This window comes from Phragmites australis, chromosome 20 (assembly GCF_958298935.1).
Source record: "Phragmites australis chromosome 20, lpPhrAust1.1, whole genome shotgun sequence".
Classification (NCBI taxonomy): domain Eukaryota; kingdom Viridiplantae; phylum Streptophyta; class Magnoliopsida; order Poales; family Poaceae; genus Phragmites; species Phragmites australis.
The window spans coordinates 3,252,486-3,275,047 of record NC_084940.1 but is presented as its reverse complement, the minus strand read 5'-3'; the positions used below and the strand labels follow the sequence as shown (position 1 = coordinate 3,275,047).

The 22,562-nt window shown below is 45.4% G+C and overlaps 2 protein-coding genes and 1 non-coding gene across 3 annotated transcripts; 1 reads left to right on the top strand and 2 right to left on the bottom strand.

Moving 5' to 3' along the window:
- Nucleotides 1–39: 39 nt before the first annotated feature.
- On the bottom strand, nt 40–5,793 carry LOC133902038 (phytyl ester synthase 1, chloroplastic-like). The gene is made up of 14 exons (XM_062343611.1): nt 5,298–5,793; nt 4,144–4,195; nt 4,008–4,063; nt 3,633–3,791; nt 3,435–3,539; nt 3,044–3,150; nt 2,707–2,828; nt 2,393–2,501; nt 1,961–2,091; nt 1,327–1,696; nt 1,090–1,203; nt 819–904; nt 606–715; nt 40–406 (listed from the first exon to the last, which is right to left on the bottom strand). The coding sequence occupies exons 1-14, from the start codon at nt 5,587–5,589 to the stop codon at nt 219–221; spliced, it is 2,001 nt and encodes a 666-aa protein (XP_062199595.1). The 5' UTR covers nt 5,590–5,793; the 3' UTR covers nt 40–218.
- A 10,174-nt stretch (nt 5,794–15,967) lies between these two features.
- Nucleotides 15,968–16,041, bottom strand: TRNAN-GUU (transfer RNA asparagine (anticodon GUU)). The gene has a single exon. It is a non-coding gene; the product is annotated as a tRNA-Asn (tRNA).
- Nucleotides 16,042–16,263: 222 nt separating this feature from the next.
- On the top strand, nt 16,264–19,541 carry LOC133901139 (cysteine-rich and transmembrane domain-containing protein WIH2-like). The gene is made up of 3 exons (XM_062342404.1): nt 16,264–16,418; nt 16,633–16,864; nt 19,314–19,541. Exons 1-3 carry the CDS (start codon nt 16,379–16,381, stop codon nt 19,372–19,374), a joined length of 333 nt encoding a protein of 110 aa, XP_062198388.1. The 5' UTR covers nt 16,264–16,378; the 3' UTR covers nt 19,375–19,541.
- The last annotated feature ends 3,021 nt before the right edge of the window (nt 19,542–22,562 follow it).

Genomic DNA, 22,562 nt, shown 5'->3' with positions numbered 1-22,562 from the left:
TGATTAAATATATACTTCTGCAGCTGTAATTGACACAAATTTACAATTATGAACTGAATTTTATTGACCTCCATGGTATAAATAAACTACAAGAAAATCGGTGAACAGAATTCTTTTGAGGGTGATGGTAACAAACAATTTTGTAAATAAAAACAATATAAGAATAATATAAACATTTGATGTGGATTCTAACTAATGGTATTCTCGAAGTGAGCATCTCATGGTTCAAATGTGGGTACTTCTGCATTGGGACCATGAACTGCCTGATAGAGAAGCCTGGGCAGTATACTCCTGTAGGGGTCCTCTTCTCTTTTCTCCTTCAGATAGCTGATGCAGGTCTCCACTTCAGATTTGACATGCAAATAGAGGTCACGTGCCTTCTCTTTGCCCCTTAGCTCCTCTCTCCCTATGCAAGCAAGCAAGCAAATCAAATGAGAACTTGGCGAAAATATAATCAAACATCAGGTTCCAGAAACACATTTACATTTCATCTGCCTCATCATTTGGTAGCCAAACAGAGTAATCATGATAACTTGTCATTATAGAATGCCTAAAGAAATAATAAGAGTTAAGAGGAAATCATTAGAATGTTTTTTGAATTGTACCTCTTGTTTCAATAGGCTTTCCAAAGATGAAATAAAACCTCCCTGGTACCTTTGGCGCAACCGCTATGGGGTGCATTCCTTGATCTTTTAGCTCCCCCGTCGAATCAGTCCTTTGAAACCACAAGGTAAGTCAACACCTGAGTAGTCTTTCTGGAGACATCAAATAGAACTCAAACAGACAAAATGAGACTGTTTTGAATTTGGGCAGCATACCTTAGCTTCAGGCCATCTTGATTTAGCGCCTTATCGAGGATGTCATAGAAGGGAAGCTTCAGAAGATCATTGTAGTCTAACAACAACTGAGATGGTAAACTGATCATTAACTAAGTCATGTGAAATAACCAGATAACACTATCAGCAAACTTCAGGGATCTTAATTTTCATTGTTTTTATAAATTTCATAAACCAAGAGGATAACAAAGGAATACCGCACAGTTGCGGTCATCTTTTGCCTGAGCAGATTAGCTGGTAGGATAGCACTTACATCGCATATATCATCTTCTCCAACTACTCCAAATGGTATGATTGTTGCTCCAAACCTTGATGCCATTCTCACGAATTCAGGCTGCTCAGGCCAGAACAACTTGTACTCCTCTCCCTGAAAACAACCAATCCTCATTGATCCACTCCACTTACGACTTTGACTTTTGATGGTCTCCAAGATATAACTTACGACAAAAACAAATCAAATGACCACAAGCTCAACATGCCCAACCCTCACCTTCCTGTGAAGCGCTTCCCGGGCGCCTCCTGGGTACAGGAGCACAAACTGCTTCTCTGCCAGGAGCTTGTAAAAATTGGTCCCCGTGACCGGCACAATGCCCATGATCCGGTGCAGATCAAAGTGCGCTGGGTCCGGCATGAGCCGCTCGGTGTTCTTGTCGAACATGAAGGGGTGAGCCAGGCCCCGGATGTGGATTCCTGTACTGCTCAGCACCCCTGTGACCATGGGTCCAAGCTCAAACCCCAGGAGCATGTGGTACCCAACCAGCACGGCAGGACCCTCCCTTGGCAGCCCTGCCAGGCCCCTCACTATCTTCCCATCAGGCAGTGTTGATAGCATCACTGGGTCGGTGACAAAGTTTAGGATCCTGCAAGTTTTGAGAAGTTCAGTAGCAGTTCAGCCTCATGCAACAAGAGATTACTCCAGTAACAGGAAATTGCCCTTTAAAGTGTACGCGTTTAACCTTTAGGACTGTTCCGAACACAGCAATTTCATAGGATTCCTTTGGGAATTGATAGTGTTTCTTGTAAAATTTCTGTGTTCTAAACGGAGCTTTATGTAGTTTTTCTTTTAGAGGACTTAGAGGAGCACGTAAGCAATGTTCATGCTGAAGTTGCAAGAAAAAGGGTACCTGTAGCGATTGATAACCTGTTGGAGCTCATCAGGAGTTGGCGGTAAATAGTCCGAAACGAAGTCCGTCTTCCTGGAGCGGCGATAGTACCCAGCTCCTTTGATGGTTGTCGCGAGATCAAATTCAGCTTCCTGTCAGGCATTGTGAAATTGTTGATCAAAACTTAGAAATTCTTGTGAACAGGAGCTAGCAGTGGCCATAACCAAGGAACATGATTACATGAAGATGCAAATCAAAACTTGGGTAATTTGGTCCAGGAATAAGGGAAACTCTATTTTGGGGCAACAAAAGTCCTGCGTTTCAACAGGGATCCTTCAACTGAATAAGATAGCGGGAAGATGCCTTTTGGAAGGCCTCCCAGATGATTAATATTTGAGAACATATGGTGCAATATAATCATGTAGAAGAGAAAGAAATATTCATCTGATATACCAGTAAGATTTTGTGGCCATTATCTCTGAAAAGACGTGTTCTGCATTTCTCTAGAGTGCCACGTAGCCGCTCAGCCTCTTCGCTGCTTGGCAGCAGTTCATCATTTCCACTGGCAAAGTAATATCAACTTTATAATGTTCAGATACAATCTGAAGTCGGACAATATATTTCAAAATTAAATTTTTGATGCGTATATTCCATGAAAAGCATGTTGCCGATTGTTCTTCTCTACCTTTTAAGAATAAGGGCAAATATGCTATATATTCAATGTGAACATTCTTCTCTAATTCGTAGTGGCCTGCTGCAGGTCTTACCTGGCAAGTACCAAAGTCTGGGCTTTGACTGCATGTAAACGGGAATTGACAAATGATGATGCTGTTCTCAACATTTTCAACTTCCAAACAATAGATTCCTTGGTCAAAATATCAACCAAAAACTGCAAGAAAAAGCACATAAAAGAAGAATTAAGATCACGGCATAGAAAGAAACATGGATTACCATATGTCCAACAGAATGCCAAATCCATTCAAATATGAACTGAAAAAAGTATCATCTGCTAGAATGTTCATACATGGCATAATTAATTGGCAGCAGCTTTGGAAATAAACTGGTAATAGAAATATCTCCGCATTTTGATGCTTTGCAACTCACCATAAGGGTAGGCAACAAACTGGAGGTGATCTCTGATAATGTCTGACCAGCTTCTTCAAGAGAAAGACCACGTCCAACAACATTTGATGGCATCTTCAGAAAGTTTCCTAAAAGCATTGAACTATGATCAGTACTCAGTTGATCCAAATCAAATGATCACGCTTTTCATACTATTGTCAACTGTATCTGCCCATTGTGAGATGTGAAGTCAAAAACTATACGAAGCAAATACGTGAAGGCACAGCGAGTGCATTCTACAGGATACAGATGATGCCTGCATCCCATCCATCTAAAAAAAAAATGCAAAAGTACTTGCCTTCTGAGTGAAGCCAACAAAGCATGCCATCCATCTAACAAGTCAAAATTTTAGTGTAGAGAAGTTGATGAAAACCTGTCAGAAAATTTAGCAGCTGTGGAGTGGTCAAGTGGAAGGGTTCAGGGACCAAATCCAAGAAGGCTGAGAAAGTCTGCAGCTGTGACTTATGGAATGATGTCCCTGCAAGATGAGATTAAATCCATGGGTTAGAAAACACTTCATAACACTGAAAGAACAGAGCAACACAAAAACCATTGTCAATGGCAGCCAGACCTGGGTTGACTAGGATCAGTACCAGATCAATGTCTGGGTTTCGCGCTGCCACGGCTAGAGCAATGCATGCTCCTACTGACTCTCCAACAAGATAGACTGGTCTGTCTGGTGCCCATGAGCTCTCTGATTTCACCGTCCTCTCCACATACTCAACTAGTCCTGTATTCATTGATAAAGTTTCAGATATTCTACCAGTGGAAAATTGAACTTATAGTACAGTTTTGTTGCGGCATATGATGCAACTACTAAAATTGCAATAATTTTAGCAAGAAACCGTCTAACTTACAAGTGCATTCGCATTTCTCTCAACAATTGAAGAAAAAGGAATGGCACTTGTTTACTTCATTCTGAAAAATCCATACGAAAAAAACGCACCTTCGAAGGGCGTGCGATCTTCAACTGGTATATGCAAGCACCACAACTCAAACATCCTGCGGCACGAAACAATCATCAGTCGCATTGAAGAAAGAAAAGGAAAAAAGTCATGAATTCCATCTAAAATTGCTCTTACTTTGCCAAACTCTCATGGTGTCGGATAAGTCCTAAACCAACTCCGTCAATTCCTGCAAGGATCCAAAAACTAAAAACTGATGATTTTTTCAGAAACTAAAGTAACGAACGCTATAATCGTTTATATGTTCTAACAATTAATACATCGCACAGTGCAGTTTCACTGAGATAGCAAAAACATCAGAGGAGGACCGTATTTCCAGTACTATGTCTGAATCTGGCAAAAAACCAAAGCTCCCATTCAGTGATACCACATCTGATGTTTCGGACCACCCAACAGGTAAACAGCACAGATATCCCCATCCTTTTTCTTCTGCTTCTTTTTCTTATTTGAAAGAAGTTGTCTGAATTTTATTAAGAAAGATGTCTCTGACCATTAATAATGCTACTTCCAGTAACCATGCTACACAGTAAAAACTGTTTTCAGGATAGCCGGTTTCCCCATGCTAACAGTGAGAAAGCATCACATGGTCCACAGAGACTCCTACGAGTTTTTCAACCGGTTTTGTCGTTTATGTTACCGGCAGGATTTGGAGGTGAGCAAGCAAGTCAAGAAAATTGGGTGGCGTGACCAGGCAAGTCACCGAAACGCCGGCAATTTGTCGATATTTTTAGTGTTGTTGTGCATTGTTCATGATGTGCTTAAATATTCCTGTTGGTCTTAATTATTGTATGGCCCATCTTTTTAGCTGTAAGCTTAGTATTTTGTTAGTGCCTGAACAATGCTATATCGATCCTTGCATACAGCAAGATTAGAGACAGGACAAGTGAATCTATTAGAATAAGTATCGTTTTCATACGTTGCCTCCTACATATTAATGCTAGGGCGGACGTCTATCCACATTGTCGAGTTTTTTTACATGTCTAATCTAAGTATCGTTAGAATTTTGATGAGCGAAGTTAATAAAGTTACCACCCTGTTCTCAGTATACTTTGAAGTCCGAACAACTCAATGCTTGAATGGTAGATGCTACTGCATAGTACTGAAAAGGACATGAGAAAGAGCAATATCGCAATAGCACCACAAGGGAATATTCAAGTTGAAGTGTCAGACTCATCAGCTGTGCTTTGTCAGAGTTCAGAAGCAAAAGAATATTCAAACAGCGCACTTGGACTGCAAAAAGAAAAGAAAAAAACAAGAAAGAATGCCCATACCGGGCAGGTAGAGCAGCGTGGGCGCGCCGGGGACGCGCCCGCCGCCGGCACACTCGAGCGGCGAGAACCACCGCGGCGGCCCGCCGCCCCGCCGCCACGCCATCTCCCGCGCCGCCTCAACGTACTCCCTCACCCCTCTTTTCCTTGCCTCCAGCGACGCCGCGCCGCGCGGCCACGGCGCTCCGGTCTCGGCGGACGCGAGACACCGCGTCGGGGCCCGCCTGCGCCGCGCCGCGCGGACGGGGAGCGGCCGAGGCGGCGCGACGGCCGCTACCGTGGCGCCGGCCGGCATGGGTGGCGGTGGCTGGGAGCTAGGCGAGGAGGTTGACCACTCGAGCTTACCGCGCTCGGCCGCTGATCACCAGAGCGGGCTTGCTTGCGCGCGAGTATGTATCGCCGCGTGATTGGCCAGAGCTAGAAAAAAAAAAAGAAAGAAAGAAAGAAGAAAGAGCTCGCAAACGTGGGCTACTCTGCCAGCGAGAGACAATAGTTTTGTAGACCGTTTCATTAAAAAAAAAAAGTTTTATAGAAAGGTAAGGTACTCTAGTTCGGCAGGCTTCGAAGTCCAAGGCGAGAGACAAGACAAGACGCTACTGGCGGTCGACGTCCACGACCACGAACTAGCCGAGATTCGGACGGATCGGCGCACGCTCCAATTCTGTACCGGATCAAACGCCACAGTACTGGTGACGTGCGTGGCGCACGAGCACGAGCTAGCCAAGAAGCAAACGCTCGCGTGCTGTAGCCGCACGCCACCGCCCATGCTCCAAAACGATGGAACACTGTTCAGAGGTGAGCACAGGAGGTGGAAACGCATGGAGGGGGCGGTCGGGGAATGAAATGACGACCGCCACGTCCACCTGCAGATCCCAATTTGACGGCGGCAAAGACGCGCAAAAATCCCTCTGAAATTCTTGGAGATGGGGAATGCAGCGACGGAACATCATACAGAATCTCAGAATCTTATTTGATCTCTAGAGGGAGAAACAAAAACGAGAAATTTCTGCATGCACGGACGACCACCCCTCGCCGCCAGAGCGCGCATGGCGAGCATGATCCGCTCGGCCACTTCGTTGGCGAAGACGCCCAAGAGCTCCCTCAGGTAGTCCGGTGCGCGGCGAAGTCCCCGCACGTACGCGCGCTCGCTGCACCCTTCTAGCCAGCGCCTCCTCCTCCTCCTCCTCACGGCCCGGTAGGCCTGCACCATGGCTGGCTTCAGAAGGTGCCGAGGTGGTGCGCGGGCCGCGCCGCGCCGGTACGGGCCTCGAGGGCGTCGAGCTCGGCGTACCTCGAATAAATAGGCGAGGTTAGTACCTCGAGGGCGTAGAGCTCAGGGGGGACGCGGAGTAGAGCTCGCCGGAGAGGAGGCGGCCGGAGGGCGAGGAAGGGTGGAGAGGAGGAAGTGGGATGACAAAGAGGGGCAAAGCAAGCTCAGTTCAGTTCAGTTGAGTTATTCAAACGTGTTTCAGAACTTCAGCTGCACGCCTGCACCATCTTCAACCGCCATTGCCAACATCATCAATGAAGTATGGTACTCATCAGTAGTCATCCCGATCCAGCTACTAATAGTCGGACCAAATGGGAGCACATGACCTATACTTTGTCAAAATTCAGCAAGCTTTGCATCAACACCAGCAGTTCTGTTGCTATATATTTCTTTTTTGAAAGAGTCAGGAGGTCCGCTGGTTGTTTTGTATTTTTTTAATCATTAGGTCGACCAAAAACTTAAAAAATTAAGTTAAGAAAAAATAAATTAAATACTTATCCAAAACTACCTATTAAGTACCCAACTACATCTGATTGTATTAATAGAGGAGTTGATCAAATGTACATAAGGCCGAGAAGGGTGGCCGGAGCAAAGAAGCAAAAGCAAGGAATAAAAAAAAAAAACTCTCCCGGAATGATTTCGTTGAGTCTCTTTGCTCCGGCTAAACACCAAGCTTGAGCTTCTTTGATTTTCGCTACTAGGACGTCCACTGGTCAGGCTATCTTCAGTAGAGTTGACTTCCGGTGCTACAGGACGGATGCTGCTCGACATCGTCGTGCAAAACGGCTCCAGCGGAGTCCGTATCCACCTCTACAGTGAAGCGGAGCCCCGTAAAATAGCTCCAGACGATCGTAACTTTGCGGGCAACAAGAGACGACCGCAACACTGTTCGGCTGTCCTCTTCCCCAACCGCCTCGCCTTTCCCGTGAAAGGGGGGAAAGTTCCGACCCACCATCACGCTCGGCCAAGGAGGTAGAGGCTGCGAACTTGAAGAGGTCGAGCAAGATCTGGTGGGCCGACGGTGGGAGGGAGGCGGAGCGCGGTGAGGCCAAGCAGAATCTAGTGGCTGGTGTGGGAGGGAGGCGGAGCACGGTGAAGGCGCAAGCGAGAGGACCGGCGGGGCATACCGGAGGAGGAAGGTGACGGCAAGGCAGAGCAGAGCAGAGCAGAGGAGGGAGGCGGTGGCGATGTCGAGGGCGCCTGATTTGGTGTCCATGGCTGTGCAAGGCGCTGGATCTGGCCGTGACGGCATAAGGTGCCGGAGCAAAGGAGAGAGGCAACGGCGAGGCGGTGGGCTAGAGCGGAGAAGGGAGGCGGGGATGAGGCGATAGGCCAGAGCGATGGCGAGCGAGGAAGCTGCTAGGTGCGACGTGCATGAGGACCGAGGGCCAGTTATAGGAGAGAGAAGATAAAGAGTATGTATAGAGTATTTGCTGAAGATGGTTGGAAAAGGAAATGTTGTGATAGTGATAATGGATAATGTAATAGTATTATAGAGTAGTAGATTTTATGGTAGCTGCTGGAGACGACCTCACTCTCGGTATTGGAGCCAAGAAACTGTGCGAGGTATGCAGACTTTGCCAAGTATTCACCATTTGCGTTTAGTTTCCACAAAATCTAATTTGGGGTGTTTGGCCTTGTCTGGTACGGTCGAGCGATGAACTCCGCTTAGTGTTGTGGTGAGGTTATGGGCGTCAAGTATAAATGTCTATTTGGTTGGGTTGAGGCTTTTTTTTAAAAGCTATTTTTCTAGTTTTTGACTTCTAGGTATTGGTTTTTTACTATTAGCTTTTGTAACGAAATTTTAGCTTCTCAGCATATTAAAACAGAAAAGCTCGTCTTAATGAGTTTCTCAACTTTTAATTTATTTTCTCAGAAATCAACTTTTCAGTTTTCTAAAATCAACTTAATAGCTGAATTGTTTGGTTCAGCTTAATGGAAAGCAGAAAGCCAAACCAAACACACCTAAATCCCGGATCCATAAGTTGTCTGTGAGGGCTCGGTGGACCGTTTTGTTTTTCTTCTTAGATATTTGGAAGAGGGTTGGGGTTGGCAAGGCGCGCCCACAGACGCGAGGGCCGCTGCTTGGTTCAACGCCGGAGCGTTGCCGCGCCCGTGCCTCCCTGCAGCATACGCACCCGCATCAGTGCAATTTCGCGCCCACGCGCAGCCGATTCTGCGGTGGTCGAATCTTTCGCCAATCAATTGGCACGCCGACGGATTGACAGGCGCGCTGGGCTCAATCCAAACAGGCACAAAGTCCTTCGGAGTTGTGCATAGCCATGCACTGTGCCAAACACAGGGCCTTTCCCCCGTCCCCAAGGGTGATTCTTGTTGCCGCTGCGAAAAGCTTGCGGTCGGTGTCCTCGCACGGAACTTCCATCCCTAGCCAAGGTTCTGTTGCTATATAGTATCATCAAACAAGGTGATGGCTATGGCTAACCATATTGTAAGACCAAGAACAGCGGCACGAAAACAGGCATCGGTACACATCTTGAAGCATGTTTCAGTACAGTTTAGAGTTTTGACACGCTGTTCCTAAGTCCAAAAGGTACAAGAGTTTTGCAGAAATTATATCCATAGCAGAAAAGGTGCAAGCAGAAACCAATGGTTGTGAAAAAGATTCCAATGATTGGCCTAAATTTGTAACTACGAGCGACAAGTTATCATGGGCTTGATTTAAAGTTGGAGCAAATTGAGGTCACTCGTGACGCCCTGACGGCCACACCAAATTGTAAAACCTTATAAAATTGAGTAAATCCCATCACTAGCAGCTTTTCCTAAGCAGATTTTTTTTAAACTATCCTGATATGAGAGCTACCGATTGTATTGATAAAGAAGAAGATCTACAATAGCAAAACAATGACCTAAAAAGGGTTAAGCAACGAAACAATAACTGCTATAACTAAGACATAAAATAACAACGATGCTCACGATAAAAAAAAAAGACTTGTGAGGCGAGAAGTGCATGTGTGCAACCTTGTGAGAAAAAATGTTGAAAAAGATCCGGGTGTGACCGAATTAGAGACGTAAGATATCGGTGGATATCCGAACTTCGTTAACAAATCATTTGTCTCTGTATTTTCTTACTCTTATGTATTACTTTGATACCCATATTTGTATACTTACTTGTATATGCATAGAGTTAATTTCGTAATTTTGAAATCTGATGTGTTGAATTGATCGGAACTTTTGAGGAACAGTAAAATCAGAAATTCTGGTAAACAGTAACAGACCGATGAACAGTGATATCAGAATTTTAGATTAGAGTTTCTAGCATATCTTGCTAGATTTGAATAATATTTATCACACCTTAGGATTGTAAGTTTTACATTTATTCAAGGTGATTATGCACTAGTTGAGTCTAATATATTTAGGTTTTTCACTTATGTAAAATCCGTTAGTTTATTTTCGCTACAAATTTAGACCGAACAATAAAAGAGACTAAGTTTTGTTAAAATATATATTCACCCTTTCTAAACGATATCATTATTCTTTTACTGGCTGCTGCGTGGACTTCTAGCAATCAGCTCTAGCAGTGGCAGCAGGGTGGGGGAGAGGGGTTGGGTGGGTGGTGGTGGCATCGGAGGTTGGGGAGCCACCCGTGTTGCCCCTCGGGAGCGACCGAGCGGAACCAAAAAGCTTCTCCAGATTTAGTTGCGAGCAGAATAATGAGCATCAATTGAAGCAATAGCTTCAATCCTGCATAGAACCATATTTTCAACTCAGGCCCTGTTGAGTATTATGGTGTATATAGACACCCGCAAGAATCGAATTGTTTGCCATGAAACTTCTGCACTCCAAACAAATTCTCACGGCACGATGTTTCAATTTTCGGGGTCTGTGATGTTTACTTTCCCAAGGCCAACGAATCGATCTCCTTGCAACTTTCAAAGATCCCACAACGTGTCATGTCACTCGAGTACTCGACCGAACCAAATGGTGGGGGCAAGCCGGCAAGATGAGCATGGGCAGCTGGACCGCACCGCACAAATCATTGTGGATGGCGAAGAACATATTCTTGTACATTTTCCGATAACGGAAAGAGATTTGTTGAACAGCATGGGCTGCTTTAATTTGACCCTCCTTTTTTTGGTTCCCATCAGCATCAACTTGATCTGCGCCTGCTATAAATGGAGGCGGCGAGGTGGCGTTCAAACCATCGGCCAACCCAAATCAGGAAAGTGTAGGTGTGTGAGCTAGGGAGGTGTGGTAGTAACAGTGGCAGTGAAGCAGCAGAGCAGGAGAGGAGGCCTCGCATGGCGATGAGAGCTCCGCTCTGGTAGCCAAGGATGACTTGCCTGTGGCCTCCTGCAGGAGGCTTCGTGTGCATGAACGGCTGTGTTCTGCTGCGTGTGGTCTCGCAGGCAGTCTCCTTGGCTAGCCCGAGGGGCTTTCATCCTTCATGCCAGCCTCATCTCTTCTTCAGTTAATCAGTTGTTGCACTCATACTCGCCGAAAAATATATATCTTCAATGCATGTTCAGTTGTGTAAATGGCTTTGCAAACTGTGACAGATCAATGGCTACATAGCACTTGACACATTGTTCGTCTTGCTTCTTTCCAGCATGTAACTCGATAATTTTGCTTTGCTTGGTGTGTGCAGCAGAAGCATGCGTACTCTTGGACCAAGTATGCATGGACGGATGGACCTGACGAAATGCAGTAGTGTACTGCTTTCAATCGTCCGAATTCCGAAGCAAGGGACAGGGGCTCTTGTTGAAGGACACCGAAGTGAACAAGGAACACGAAAAGGAGGGAGATGGATAGACCAAGTCATGAGCTCACGGCAATTATTTGCCCTGATCCTATTCATTTCCTTCAGCTGCAGGCAGAGTCAAGCTAGATAGGTGGTTATGCAATTATTAATGTTGGTTGTTCCTAGTTAACAAGGAAATTATTTGGAAGATTACCTCTTTGTCTAGAGATTTTTTTTTGAAACACGTAGGAGAGTTATACGTCATTACATTAAGAAAGAAGAGTTCAAATACAATACACACACAAACAAAACACCAAAAAAAAAATGTTACATATGCGCCACGGGATAGCAAAAACGACTGCATAGACAACAATAAGCACTATGCTCAACCCACAGCAAGCTGTGATAGCCCCTGCATCACACCATAGTCGGGCCTCATCTCTGACCAAACTCCCTTTGAATGCTTGGTGTCACATGGTTGAACACACAATCATTATAGTGTTTCCAAATCAGCCAAGCCCCAAGAATCACTAGAGAATCTAAACCACACTTCAATGGTTTGGCCATCGTGTTGCTTGTCCTCACCCACCAATCACAGAAGACAAGATCATCAGACTGCAGTGAGACGTCTAGTAGGTCGAACTGCCGAAACAGGAAGAACCAAACCTGTCTTGCAAACGCACGTGAGGTTAGAATGTGTTGGATGGTCTCGTCAGCTTGATCACACAACGGACAACACTTTGTATGTGGCAGACCCTTTTGAGCCAAAGGATCTGCTGTCCAGCACTAGTTGTTTGTAGCCAACCAAAGGAAGAACTGACATCGCCTTGGAGCCCATGACTTACAGATGTGCTTCCATGGTTCAAAGCGAGTGGCTCCATTGAAGTGGGCGATGTATGCCGATTTAGCCGAATACTGTCTAGACTCTGACAATCTCCATCAATGTTCATCTTGTGCCTCCGGTTGTAGTTCCAACTCAGTCACCAAATCCCATACATCAAGGTATTCCGAGAGTGCAACAATAGATAGCGCTCAGCCTCTTGCACCATGTGCCTATTGGCCAGCCGTTTTGGGACAAGAGCATAAAGATGAGGGGCGAGATTAGCGATTGCTTGCCCATGAAGCCATCGGTCTGTCCAGTATAAGGTAATGCTGCCATTATCCACCGTGCTAACCATTGCAACAAAAAAGAGAGCCTTGACGTTGGCGTGGACCGGTATAGTGAATGTCGCCCATGGCTTGTCAGGCGGTGTTTTCTGTAGTCACAGCCATCTCATCCTCAGTGTCCATCCGAGGGTTGTGAGATCGTGAATGCCAAGGCCTCCAAGCTTCCGCGGCCGGCACACATTAGGCCAAGCAATGAAACAATGACCACCATTTGCCCATTCTTCCCCTCTCCAAAGAAAAGCACAACAGATCTTGTCAATTGCTTTGATCACCCATGCCGGTAGGTCCATTGCAATGGCATGGTAGACGGACATCGAAGTTAGCACTACCTGCACCAAAATCATACGTCCAGCACGGATCATGAGCACCACTTTCCATCCCAGCAGTTGATATGCAGTTAGGAGAAATTTGGGTGTATAAAGTATGAACGCTATGCTTGAACTACATACCTATGACCCGATGGAAACTGAAATTTATGTTCTGATCGGGAATCTTTTCTCCCCACATTATTCTCGATCGTGACACAATTTGTAGGATCAGAAAGGAACATTGTTCTTCTATCCATTTATTTGTAAAATGTTGTGAAAAAAATGTAACGATACCAGAGTAATTTTGTATGGAGAAACTTTGTGATGATATCATTAGCAAATGACAATGCAAAATGTCTGAAAAATTGAACGATATAATCTATATACTCTCTTGTGCATGTTAGTCGCTAAACTTTTAAAAGTTTGACTATATGTTTTCTAGAACAACATCTATTTAAAAGCGTAGTGACTCTGTAGCCGGGAACTATTCTAAAAAAAAAAAGATCAATAAACTGTTGCTACATGTTTCATCCAATATTACCTCTGGTCGATCCGTTTTTTTTTTTTTTTTTGCAAGGAAATCGATCCCTTGTTGACAAAATTGAATTTACTATTCGGGCCTTCTCCTTGAACAGAAATGGATCTGCTGCAGTTGCAGTGCAAGTACTATTCTGGAGAATAGGGCGATAAGATCCACTCATTACTGGTCCTGTAGTTGCTCATCTTGCAGCTCCTGCACGGTTTCCCCTCGTTTGTCGGTTTTGGAACAGTAGCCTGCTTTTATTTCTTCCTCTGCTCTTTTTGTTTTTCTTTAAGCCTAGCACGTCTGTTTAGACATCCTTCTGTAGTCAAGAAAGGCAAAAGCACTATTTCAGAGGTTCAAAATATTTTTTTGAGTGCCTCGTAGTAGAAATGTGGATTCATGAGAAATTTTTGTTAAAGTAGTGGAATACAAGGGACAAATTTGATAGGCCAATATATATGCGATCCAGCTATCTGCCTAGCTAACTGAACAATTAACAGCAGTTGTTTGATTGACATGACGGAACGCAATCACTCAGCAATATCACAATTCAGTAATTTGTCAGACAGTTCAACATTCACTTGTCCATGGAAACCACAAGAATGGTGTAAAAACATTGTTCTTTGCCCTATCTAGTACAGCTACACAACGGATCGAATCCACACCTATCCTAACAACTTTAGGAAGGTCAACAAATGATCCAACCTTTTGAAGGTCAACGTGATCTTTGCCGAGATATACAGGCACGGGTTGCAAGAACGCGACGGCATATATTCCCGGTCCCGGTTTCCAGTTTCGGCAAGTGATAAGGTGCATAACCGAATCGTCTACAGGAACGTATCCATTCCGGATAGATCTGCATATTTCTAGGGAAAGGAGGAGGATATGGTCGGTGCTGCATATTTCTAGGGTCGTCCTCGGTCGAGAAAAAAGCTTTGGTAGCTTCGATTCTTCCATGTCCTCATCCTGACTCATTTCTGTTAGTATAAATAGCCAATTGGGCATGCACTGCATTTGCATACAATCCTCACACCAGAGAGAGAGAGAGAGAGAGAGAGAGAGAGAGAGAGAGAGAGAGGTGGCGATAAGAGTCTGTCCAGATATAGGCAAGGATGACTTGCCTGTGGCCTCTTGGAGTAAGCCTGAGCTTAGCCTTGTGCATGCTCGTTCTTCGTGTGGTTTACAGGCAGTCTCCTTGGCTAATCCGGGCGGCTCTTATCTGTAATTCATACGGAGTACTTCATAATTTCATATGCATACACTGATAGCACATATTGCAGTATTGCACTATTGCAGCAGTCATCTCTTTATTGCGCACACATGTATTCTGTATAGTCAATGTAATTGGCACATCAATTTACAATTTAGAGTCTTCTCCTCGATGTATCTTTTTTTAGGTAATGAAATATATTTATTCTAACCTCTACATAGAAAATGCATATAGCCATTCATTATTATAACGTCATAGCCAAATGCCAACACACATGGGGCAAGGGATCAGCTAATCTGCCAGTAGTTTGGTAGCACACGGGCCCTACTACTCGGAACCGAGCCCGCAGCCAATCAAGCCCGATATCTGAATAACGTGAAGGTGAAGCCTAACTGCCCAAGCTTTTTTTTTTTTCATGTTTTGTATTCCATGCTATTTTGAAGGGGGGGAAAACCTAATGTGTAGTTTTCTTCTGTATCACCAAACATATATCCCTATGCTTTGGTATCTAAGTTTCAAAAAATTGGTAATCGGTACTCGTTGAATGACCACAACTAGGAATGCTTATTTGTTCTAATCAGGGTGTATTCAGGCAATTATATAGCCTTAACACTATTATACGGTAAGGGGCACCCATTCCGTATATCCGGACGAATATATGGTCCAGTAGATATATTTTTACAAAATTCTTATAGTTTATGCTATACTAGAGCCTCAATATATTCCTACGGCACATATCTTATGAGAACTCCTCAATTACGGCTTGGCATTTTATCCCCCTATGTTTAAATTCTGGCTCCGCCCTTGACCACAAGGCACTAAATAATCCTTGGAGAACAAAGCCATAACGAAATAAACTTCCACCCATGCTTGCGAAAATCTTCATCTCCATAGTCTCTAAAAGACAACACCCCATCTTTATCTGGTATTGTTCCTACTTCTGCACCCAAGACCAAAAATGTATCCAATGGGTACCAAAATGCATGAGCTGCTGGATTGGACCTTACATCAGTGTAATAAGTACATAACTGAAAGTCTGAAATGCTCCCGGGCTCGCTCCCTATACATATAAAGTAGGTTAATTGTATGTAGTCTGTTTTTGCGACTAAAGATTCAAAATTTTGACGCTCACGTGTGTAAAATATAGATGAAACGCATGAAAATAGTGCATGCTAGACTGGCCTTGGAAACACCTTTAAACAAATAGTTGTTCTGGTTTTACATCGATTAACCACAATTCGCTATGTCGGAGCCGATGGTCAAGCAAGAGCACAATTCGCTATGCGTATGAGTTAGCGTAATTTGCTAGCAGAACGGTTCATACCACGGTCTAATTGAGGCATGTTGTAGCTCGCTTCAATGTCATCCATGCCAAAAGGTTAGCTTGAATCAGACGGTAGTTCTTTAGGTTGAGTTTATGTTGTTATTGGTAAGTTCAGTTTACTACCGCAAAACTGCAGTTTTGGAAGCACAAACAGCGAAAGCGAAAAATAAATCGCTAGAGGGAGGGCTTGAACCTCCGACCTTGTGGTTAACAGCCACACGCTCTAACCAACTGAGCTACTCCAGCTGGCCGCACCCATGTTTTCTCTTCATCTAGATAACCCGTTAGACATGGGTCTAGACTCTCCCTTCCTCGCGAGACCAGGCCCAGACCACACGGAAACGGGTCGCGAATAAAGTAGGGATCCGAAGGCCAGCCCATTCTAGAGGCCGAGCCCGTAACAGAAACAGGCCGTGCACGATCTGCGAGCCCACCGCGCCCGTGGCCTCGTCTCGTGCCGCGACCCGCTGCGCCTCCGCCGAGTCAGCATCAACAGGCACGCGACGCGAACGCCGGTTGAGGCAGACCGGCAGGAGAAGAGATCGGAGCAAGGCACGGCACGGCAGGGCGAGGCGACGGCGCCATGAGCTACCAGAAGGTCCCGGAGTCCTACCCGCCGCCAGGCAAGTCCCCCATCTCTCCGTCTCCTCCACCTCCTCCTCGCCCATCTCTCTCACTAGGCTACTAGGGTCTGGTGTTTGATCCGGATCCCCTCCTGCCTAACCCGTCAGCTCGGATCGAGGCATCGCCTTTTTAGAACGGCAATCTTCGCTGGATTGAATGCAGTTTCGAAGATTCACGCCTCATCTGATCCGGCGTCTTGATCTGTTTTTGCAGGGTACTCGCCGCCGTACCCGCCACCGGGAGGGCAGTACCCGCCTCCCCAAACTCCGCCGCAGGGACCTTACTACCCGCCGCCGCAGCAGCCCCCTCCAGGGTACCAGGGCTACTTCAGCGAGGGGCAGCAGACCTACGGCTACCCGCCACCGCACGGCGGCCACCATCATCATCATGGACATGGTCACGACCACCACGAGGATGACTGCTGCCTTGGCTTCCTCAAAGGATGGTAATGCAGACCTTGCTCTTACATGATCACCTCCTGTGTATTTTCTCTATTTATTAGTGCTTGGGTGCAGTCAAGTAGGATTACTTTGTTATTTTCGTAGTTTATTTGGGCTTGAGGTGCAGAGGGTTCTTGGTTGTGTTAAATATCTGCTTTATGTTCATGGTTGTTATGGCCTTACGGTAGTTATGGGTAGGGGAATTTTAGGAGCTGATTGTTGAAACCGTCGGGCAATGCTTAGTTTGGTCTCAACTAAGCTCTTTGATCCCCCCCCCCCCCAGAGGGGCTGAGCTGGTTCCCAATGAAATTGTCGATGTATATGAAACCTACAGAAAATCATAGTCATTTATATTATTCAGGGATTAATACTCTTGTGCTGATGCGATTTGCCGTCCATTTATTCCCTAAAAATTACTCTTGTGCTGATCAAATTTATGTAATAGGAAGTTCAGTAAATGTTGCTGTCTTTAGTAATTCTTTTTACAAAGAAAAATCCAATCTAGCAATATCTGAAACAAAGGTAGACCGTGGAACCTGGTTATGATAGTTTTCCATATACTATTGGAAAAAAGCTGCATGGTTTGGTTTGTAGTTTGTACGGAGGTCTTACGAAAGAAAGCCATGTTCTTGGCATAATGTGTGCTTGTACTAATGTGCATTTATCTCCATATTGAAAATTTGAAATGATGGATAGCTTCACCACAGCCCACCTAATTGACACCGAGTAAAATCCCATTGTGCTTCTGGGCCCTATAGTAGCAACAAAGAGAGTGCTAAACTATTGGAAACACCACATTATAGCATGAAAGCATAGTGACATTTGATTTATTCATGCTCCCTTGCCTGTTAACTGTATTCACTAGCATAATTAACTGTCTCACTGTTCACACATAAGTATTGCTAACTGCTGAGCTTAGTGGACTATTACCCATTATTCTCTGAACTCAAAGTAATTTATAAAAGTCTGCTAGAGTTGTGCATAGTGTACTTTTTTCTGATGCAGGCAGTAGATCACCTTTGACAGTAGCACTCTCATATAACTGGTAGATGCTCTCTCATATTTGCATCAATCACTTATGTCCACCAAATGGTTCATCATTTGATAAGGGCTTAGAATACATTACACATAGCCAATACCCGCTATGTTATGGAAGCACTTGTAAGGGACTGATGGTAACTAATGTCATCTTTGGCCATGAGCCCATGACAAACTAAAGAGCGCTGGTATACGTATGTAATTTTTTTACAAACACCACATGTCACTCATTCACTGGTTTGCGCATGTTCAAGCAGTTGAGTAGATAGATAACTACCAGCCAAGATCAGGCAGGTGGCTTGTTTGAAGCACGTTCGTAACAAATTCTTTCATACGTGTACCTTTACCCCAAATTTGTGAATCAGTCAATCAAAGTGTACATCCCATGCAAAGTATGCAGAATAACGCCAAGCCTTGGGATTTGGTGAATTAAAATCCTGATGTTGGGGCCTAAATCACCAAACCAGGAGAAGTCTTCGGCTGAGAGAGAGAGAGAGAGAGACGAAGGTAGCGGTACTCGAGACGTGCTTATGGGGAAATATATATTCTCATTCATTGGGTCACATCAGTTACAGTACCGGCCTATTTATAACCCGTACTCAACCACTCCACGCCATAATTTACAGCATCACCCCCTAACTGCCACATTCCCGGCATATTCGGGGGTATTTTGGTACCATTAAGTACATTTACGCATTTACAATTATACCCTGGATCGCTGCATGGGCTTCGACGGACGCTGCGTCTTCGCTCGAGCCCCCATAAGGCCAGTCGCAGACGGGCCTTCGGGGCACCTTCGACCAGTCTTGGCGATGCGATCCCGAGTCACCCTTCGGTCTCCGTCTGAAGGCCCGCCAGAGACTTCACCTGTGCTGCCACCCGGTGTCGCGGGTTAATCTTCGGTCTTCGTTCGAAGGCTCGCCAGAGGCTTCGCCTACATTGTTGTCCGGCGTCACGGGTCGACCTTCGGTCTTCGTCTGAAGGCCCGCTAGAGGCTTCGCCTGCACTTCCAGAAACACAACAACATTATTCGTCAGTGTACGGCCACCAGTGGACTTCGACTCACCATCCGAAGGGGCGCGTGAGACCATTCCCCAACACCTGAAAGTTCCAAGAGCAATCCCCTTATCCAAACACCCCCAAAGAAGCGTTAAAACTTATTTGCTGACGCAAGGTTTGTCGTAACATGGTAAAAGATGACACCTTAGTCAAGTTATGTTTTGGGTTTTGGATGCACAACGTTACTGATAGTAAGTTAATACTGGTACTGGCCTATGTCTTGATTATTTATGTTCACAAGCTTTATCGGGTGAAACATTTGAGAAGACTGCTGCGATTGTCATTTCATTTGTCGCAAAAAAAAAAAGGGTTCCTTCCTACCTTAATTGCGTAACCGATCCGTGTTTCATTTTGCAGGTTGGCCGCTCTCTGCTGCTGCTGCATCCTGGACGAGTGTTGTTGCTGCTGCTGCTTCTGACATTCATGCATCGAAGCTAATTGTTTATGGCATCCTGGAACGGCAAAGTTTTAGCTGTGTATTTGACATGCTATGATTTCTGGAATCTGGACAATAATTTGTAAATCTAAAGCTTGTTATTATTCGTAAATAAGAGACTTTACTTACATAATTACATGTGTTAATAAGGGGTCTCCAACAATCAACTATATGGATGTCCATGTTATATTTTTGTTTATGTGGAGAAGAGTTAATGTGAGTAAAGAGAAAAGCTAGCTACTAATATGTAGTCTGTCTATAGCGTATTCTAAGACATATTCAGACTTAATATACTATTACATATGGGCTCGCATTAAATTAGAAGAAAACGGTATAACTAGTTCATTGGAATGATTATCTATTTTGTTATCTATAGAACCACATTAAATTAGAGTCTCTGCTGCCCCCGAGCGTTGTATGCCCCGCTCATCTCCGCCTAACTTATAGGTTTTTCCCCTTTCGTTGGTAAGAAACCCTAACTAGATGCACATTTTCCTCTTTTTTTCTAAGACTTATTTGTTCTGGGAGATAGATCTCTTTTATCTGCTTCTATAACCAATCAAATCCAAATTTTCCAAAATGAAAAAAATGGGTGTTCAACTAAACACACATGCCCAACCTCGCTCCTGCATAGAAGTAGATGACTTCACTCTAATTTCCCTGAGATGTTTAACACTTGAGCCAAGTGTTGGAGGGGCCATGGCCCCCTCTGGCCTGTGCAAAGCTCCGCCACTGCATTGAAGGTTGACAGGATGAGCAGAGGGGAAGTATGAGATAAGTTCAATCAGCGATTACGTAGACCGTTTTTATGTACTGTTATTGATAGCCCCCATGGATTCTCAATACTGTGGTACTAGGGCTTGCAAACTGTTCGATTGGATACCAATTTTATAGTTCTTGGATACCCATGTAGCAACCTGCGAGAGTCGGAGTTAGGAGGCTAGTCACGTTGGTTGTGTGATTTCATCGCTCAATTTGCTCCTACCTGACGCATTTCTACAATTCTACCTATAGTTGTCTCGAAATTACAATGATCTATAACTGACGTTAAGTCCGCTGCTAAAGATCATTATTATGGCTTAGTGAGGATATGATCTGGTACAGTTAGCTTTACGCTGTTTTATTTCAGCTGTTGGAGTGTGTGATACTGTGATATGACATATTATCTTCCAAGTTAACCAAAGGGCATATTAATGAATGCTACATGATCTGCAGAATGAAACCGTAAACATTGTAATGTTTCTAAATGCAAGTTGTTTACGTGCTAAGTTCCCTACTGATACAGACATGGCTTTGGATTGCATAATGAAGGTGTTCTGATTTTTGTTCCTCTATTTTGCAGTTTAGTTGGTAATACAAGCTTAGAAAGATGTTCAAGAATACGTTTCAGTCTGGATTCCTGTCCATTATTTGTAGTCTCGGGTATGTAGTGTGGTTATCTCGTATTAGTTTCTGTATGTTCTCATGCAATTTCATACTCTTCATTTTCTTGTATATCTCATACTTTTCTGTTGTGATTTGGTCAGGACCAAGCCATTGCAGATATGGGACAAGGAAGGTGCGTGATGTTCACACTTGATTCTATTTATTCTTCTGTTCTTTTATGTTGTAAACACTTCTCTTCTTTGTTCCCTTAGTTTTATTGACACATAATAAGAGCATTGTTTCATTTGGTTTGTAGTCGATCTGTCGATTGCGAAAGCATTATCTGTTTTCTGATCGTGGCCTTTCTTACCTTTATCCGAGTGCAAGTTCATGCAAATTGCCGACTTCGCAGAATTTATTTCTTTGATAGCCTTTACTCAGATGGGGAGCTGCCACCTGAATTCAAGCTCTACCTTCCAATTCAAGTGAGAACTCCATGATGTCTGTATTTCATTATAATAAATTTCTTTGCTGCTTACCTATCTAATATATCCTCTTATGTGAGCTTCAGAAACCGTAGAGCTTGGAGCAGGCATTTCGACTTGGATCATCAGTAGAAGTGCAGTAGCCACCATCACCGCCCTTCCGGCTCGCACCAGCGCCGCAGCCGCTCTCGTACCCCGCCCCATGGCCTAACCTTGTTCATGCCCACGTCACTACCCTCCATCTCACGGGTGACGGGTCGAGTGTAGTGCGAGTCAGGTATAAACCCTCACGTACATAGTCTCAATTTCTTAGGAACCAACACACTCATACACATAGTTGTCACCTGTACCTCGAGTTCATCTAGACCACTATGCGTGACCGTGGAGGCTATAGGTTGTAAGCTGTGGCCGTGTCAACATCCGTCGGATCGTGATGAGATAGGTTTAGGCTGTCGTGGACAAGGGCCACATGCACACCTATAAAACATGAAAAAAAATTGCATAATTTTTTGGGCTTGGACTCATACCTGGGGCATGGATTTCTGGTTGCTTAGTGTGCTAGGACGTCGTGGACTCGTGGAACACTTCCAGCTAAAGTGTTAAATCTTATGTTATACACAAATGGTATAGTGGTATTCAAGTTGACGAGCCAATTGTTAGGCAACAGGTGCGCGGGTTCCAGCAGGGGACCAGGCGAAGAGGCGAGCGCCGCGCGGTGACCACCAGCAGCGGCCCAGCCCTGCCGCCTGGTACACGGCGCTGAGACGGGAGAGGCAGGGCCGCAGGGCAAGCAAGCAACTAAGCAAGCGCCAAGCGGGGCGAAACGAGCAATAAGCGCCGCGCGCGCAGCATGCGCCGTAAGCCACGCAGGTGCGGCGAGCAGTGATCCCGTGCCCCACCCACCGGACAGCCGGCGGCGCGGGCTCATGTAGCCATGTGCCAGGCCCTGGGTCACCGCCGCGCGCGCCCCCACCACGGGGACGGACCACGTCCGCGCCTGTGCGGACCGCAGCGGCCAGGAGAGCGGATGCATGCGCCGGGCGCGCGGGCCGGCGTCCGCGGCGCTGCGGTCGGTCACGGCCGTGACGCCAAAAGCTGGCGTCGCATTGAGTGGCCGGTGCCGGTCAGTTGCTTGCCGTTGTGGCCGGTATGTGCGCGCGCCCTCACGGTACGGGAACGGGACTGGCTCACGGCCGGGTCCAGATCATAAATGGCGGATGGATCACCGTGGCATGGCCGCATGGCACCGTAGGTGGATGGTGTCAAGCTCTGAATAACCGGCCTACACGCAGCGTGTGGTGGACCAATTGGACAAGTTGT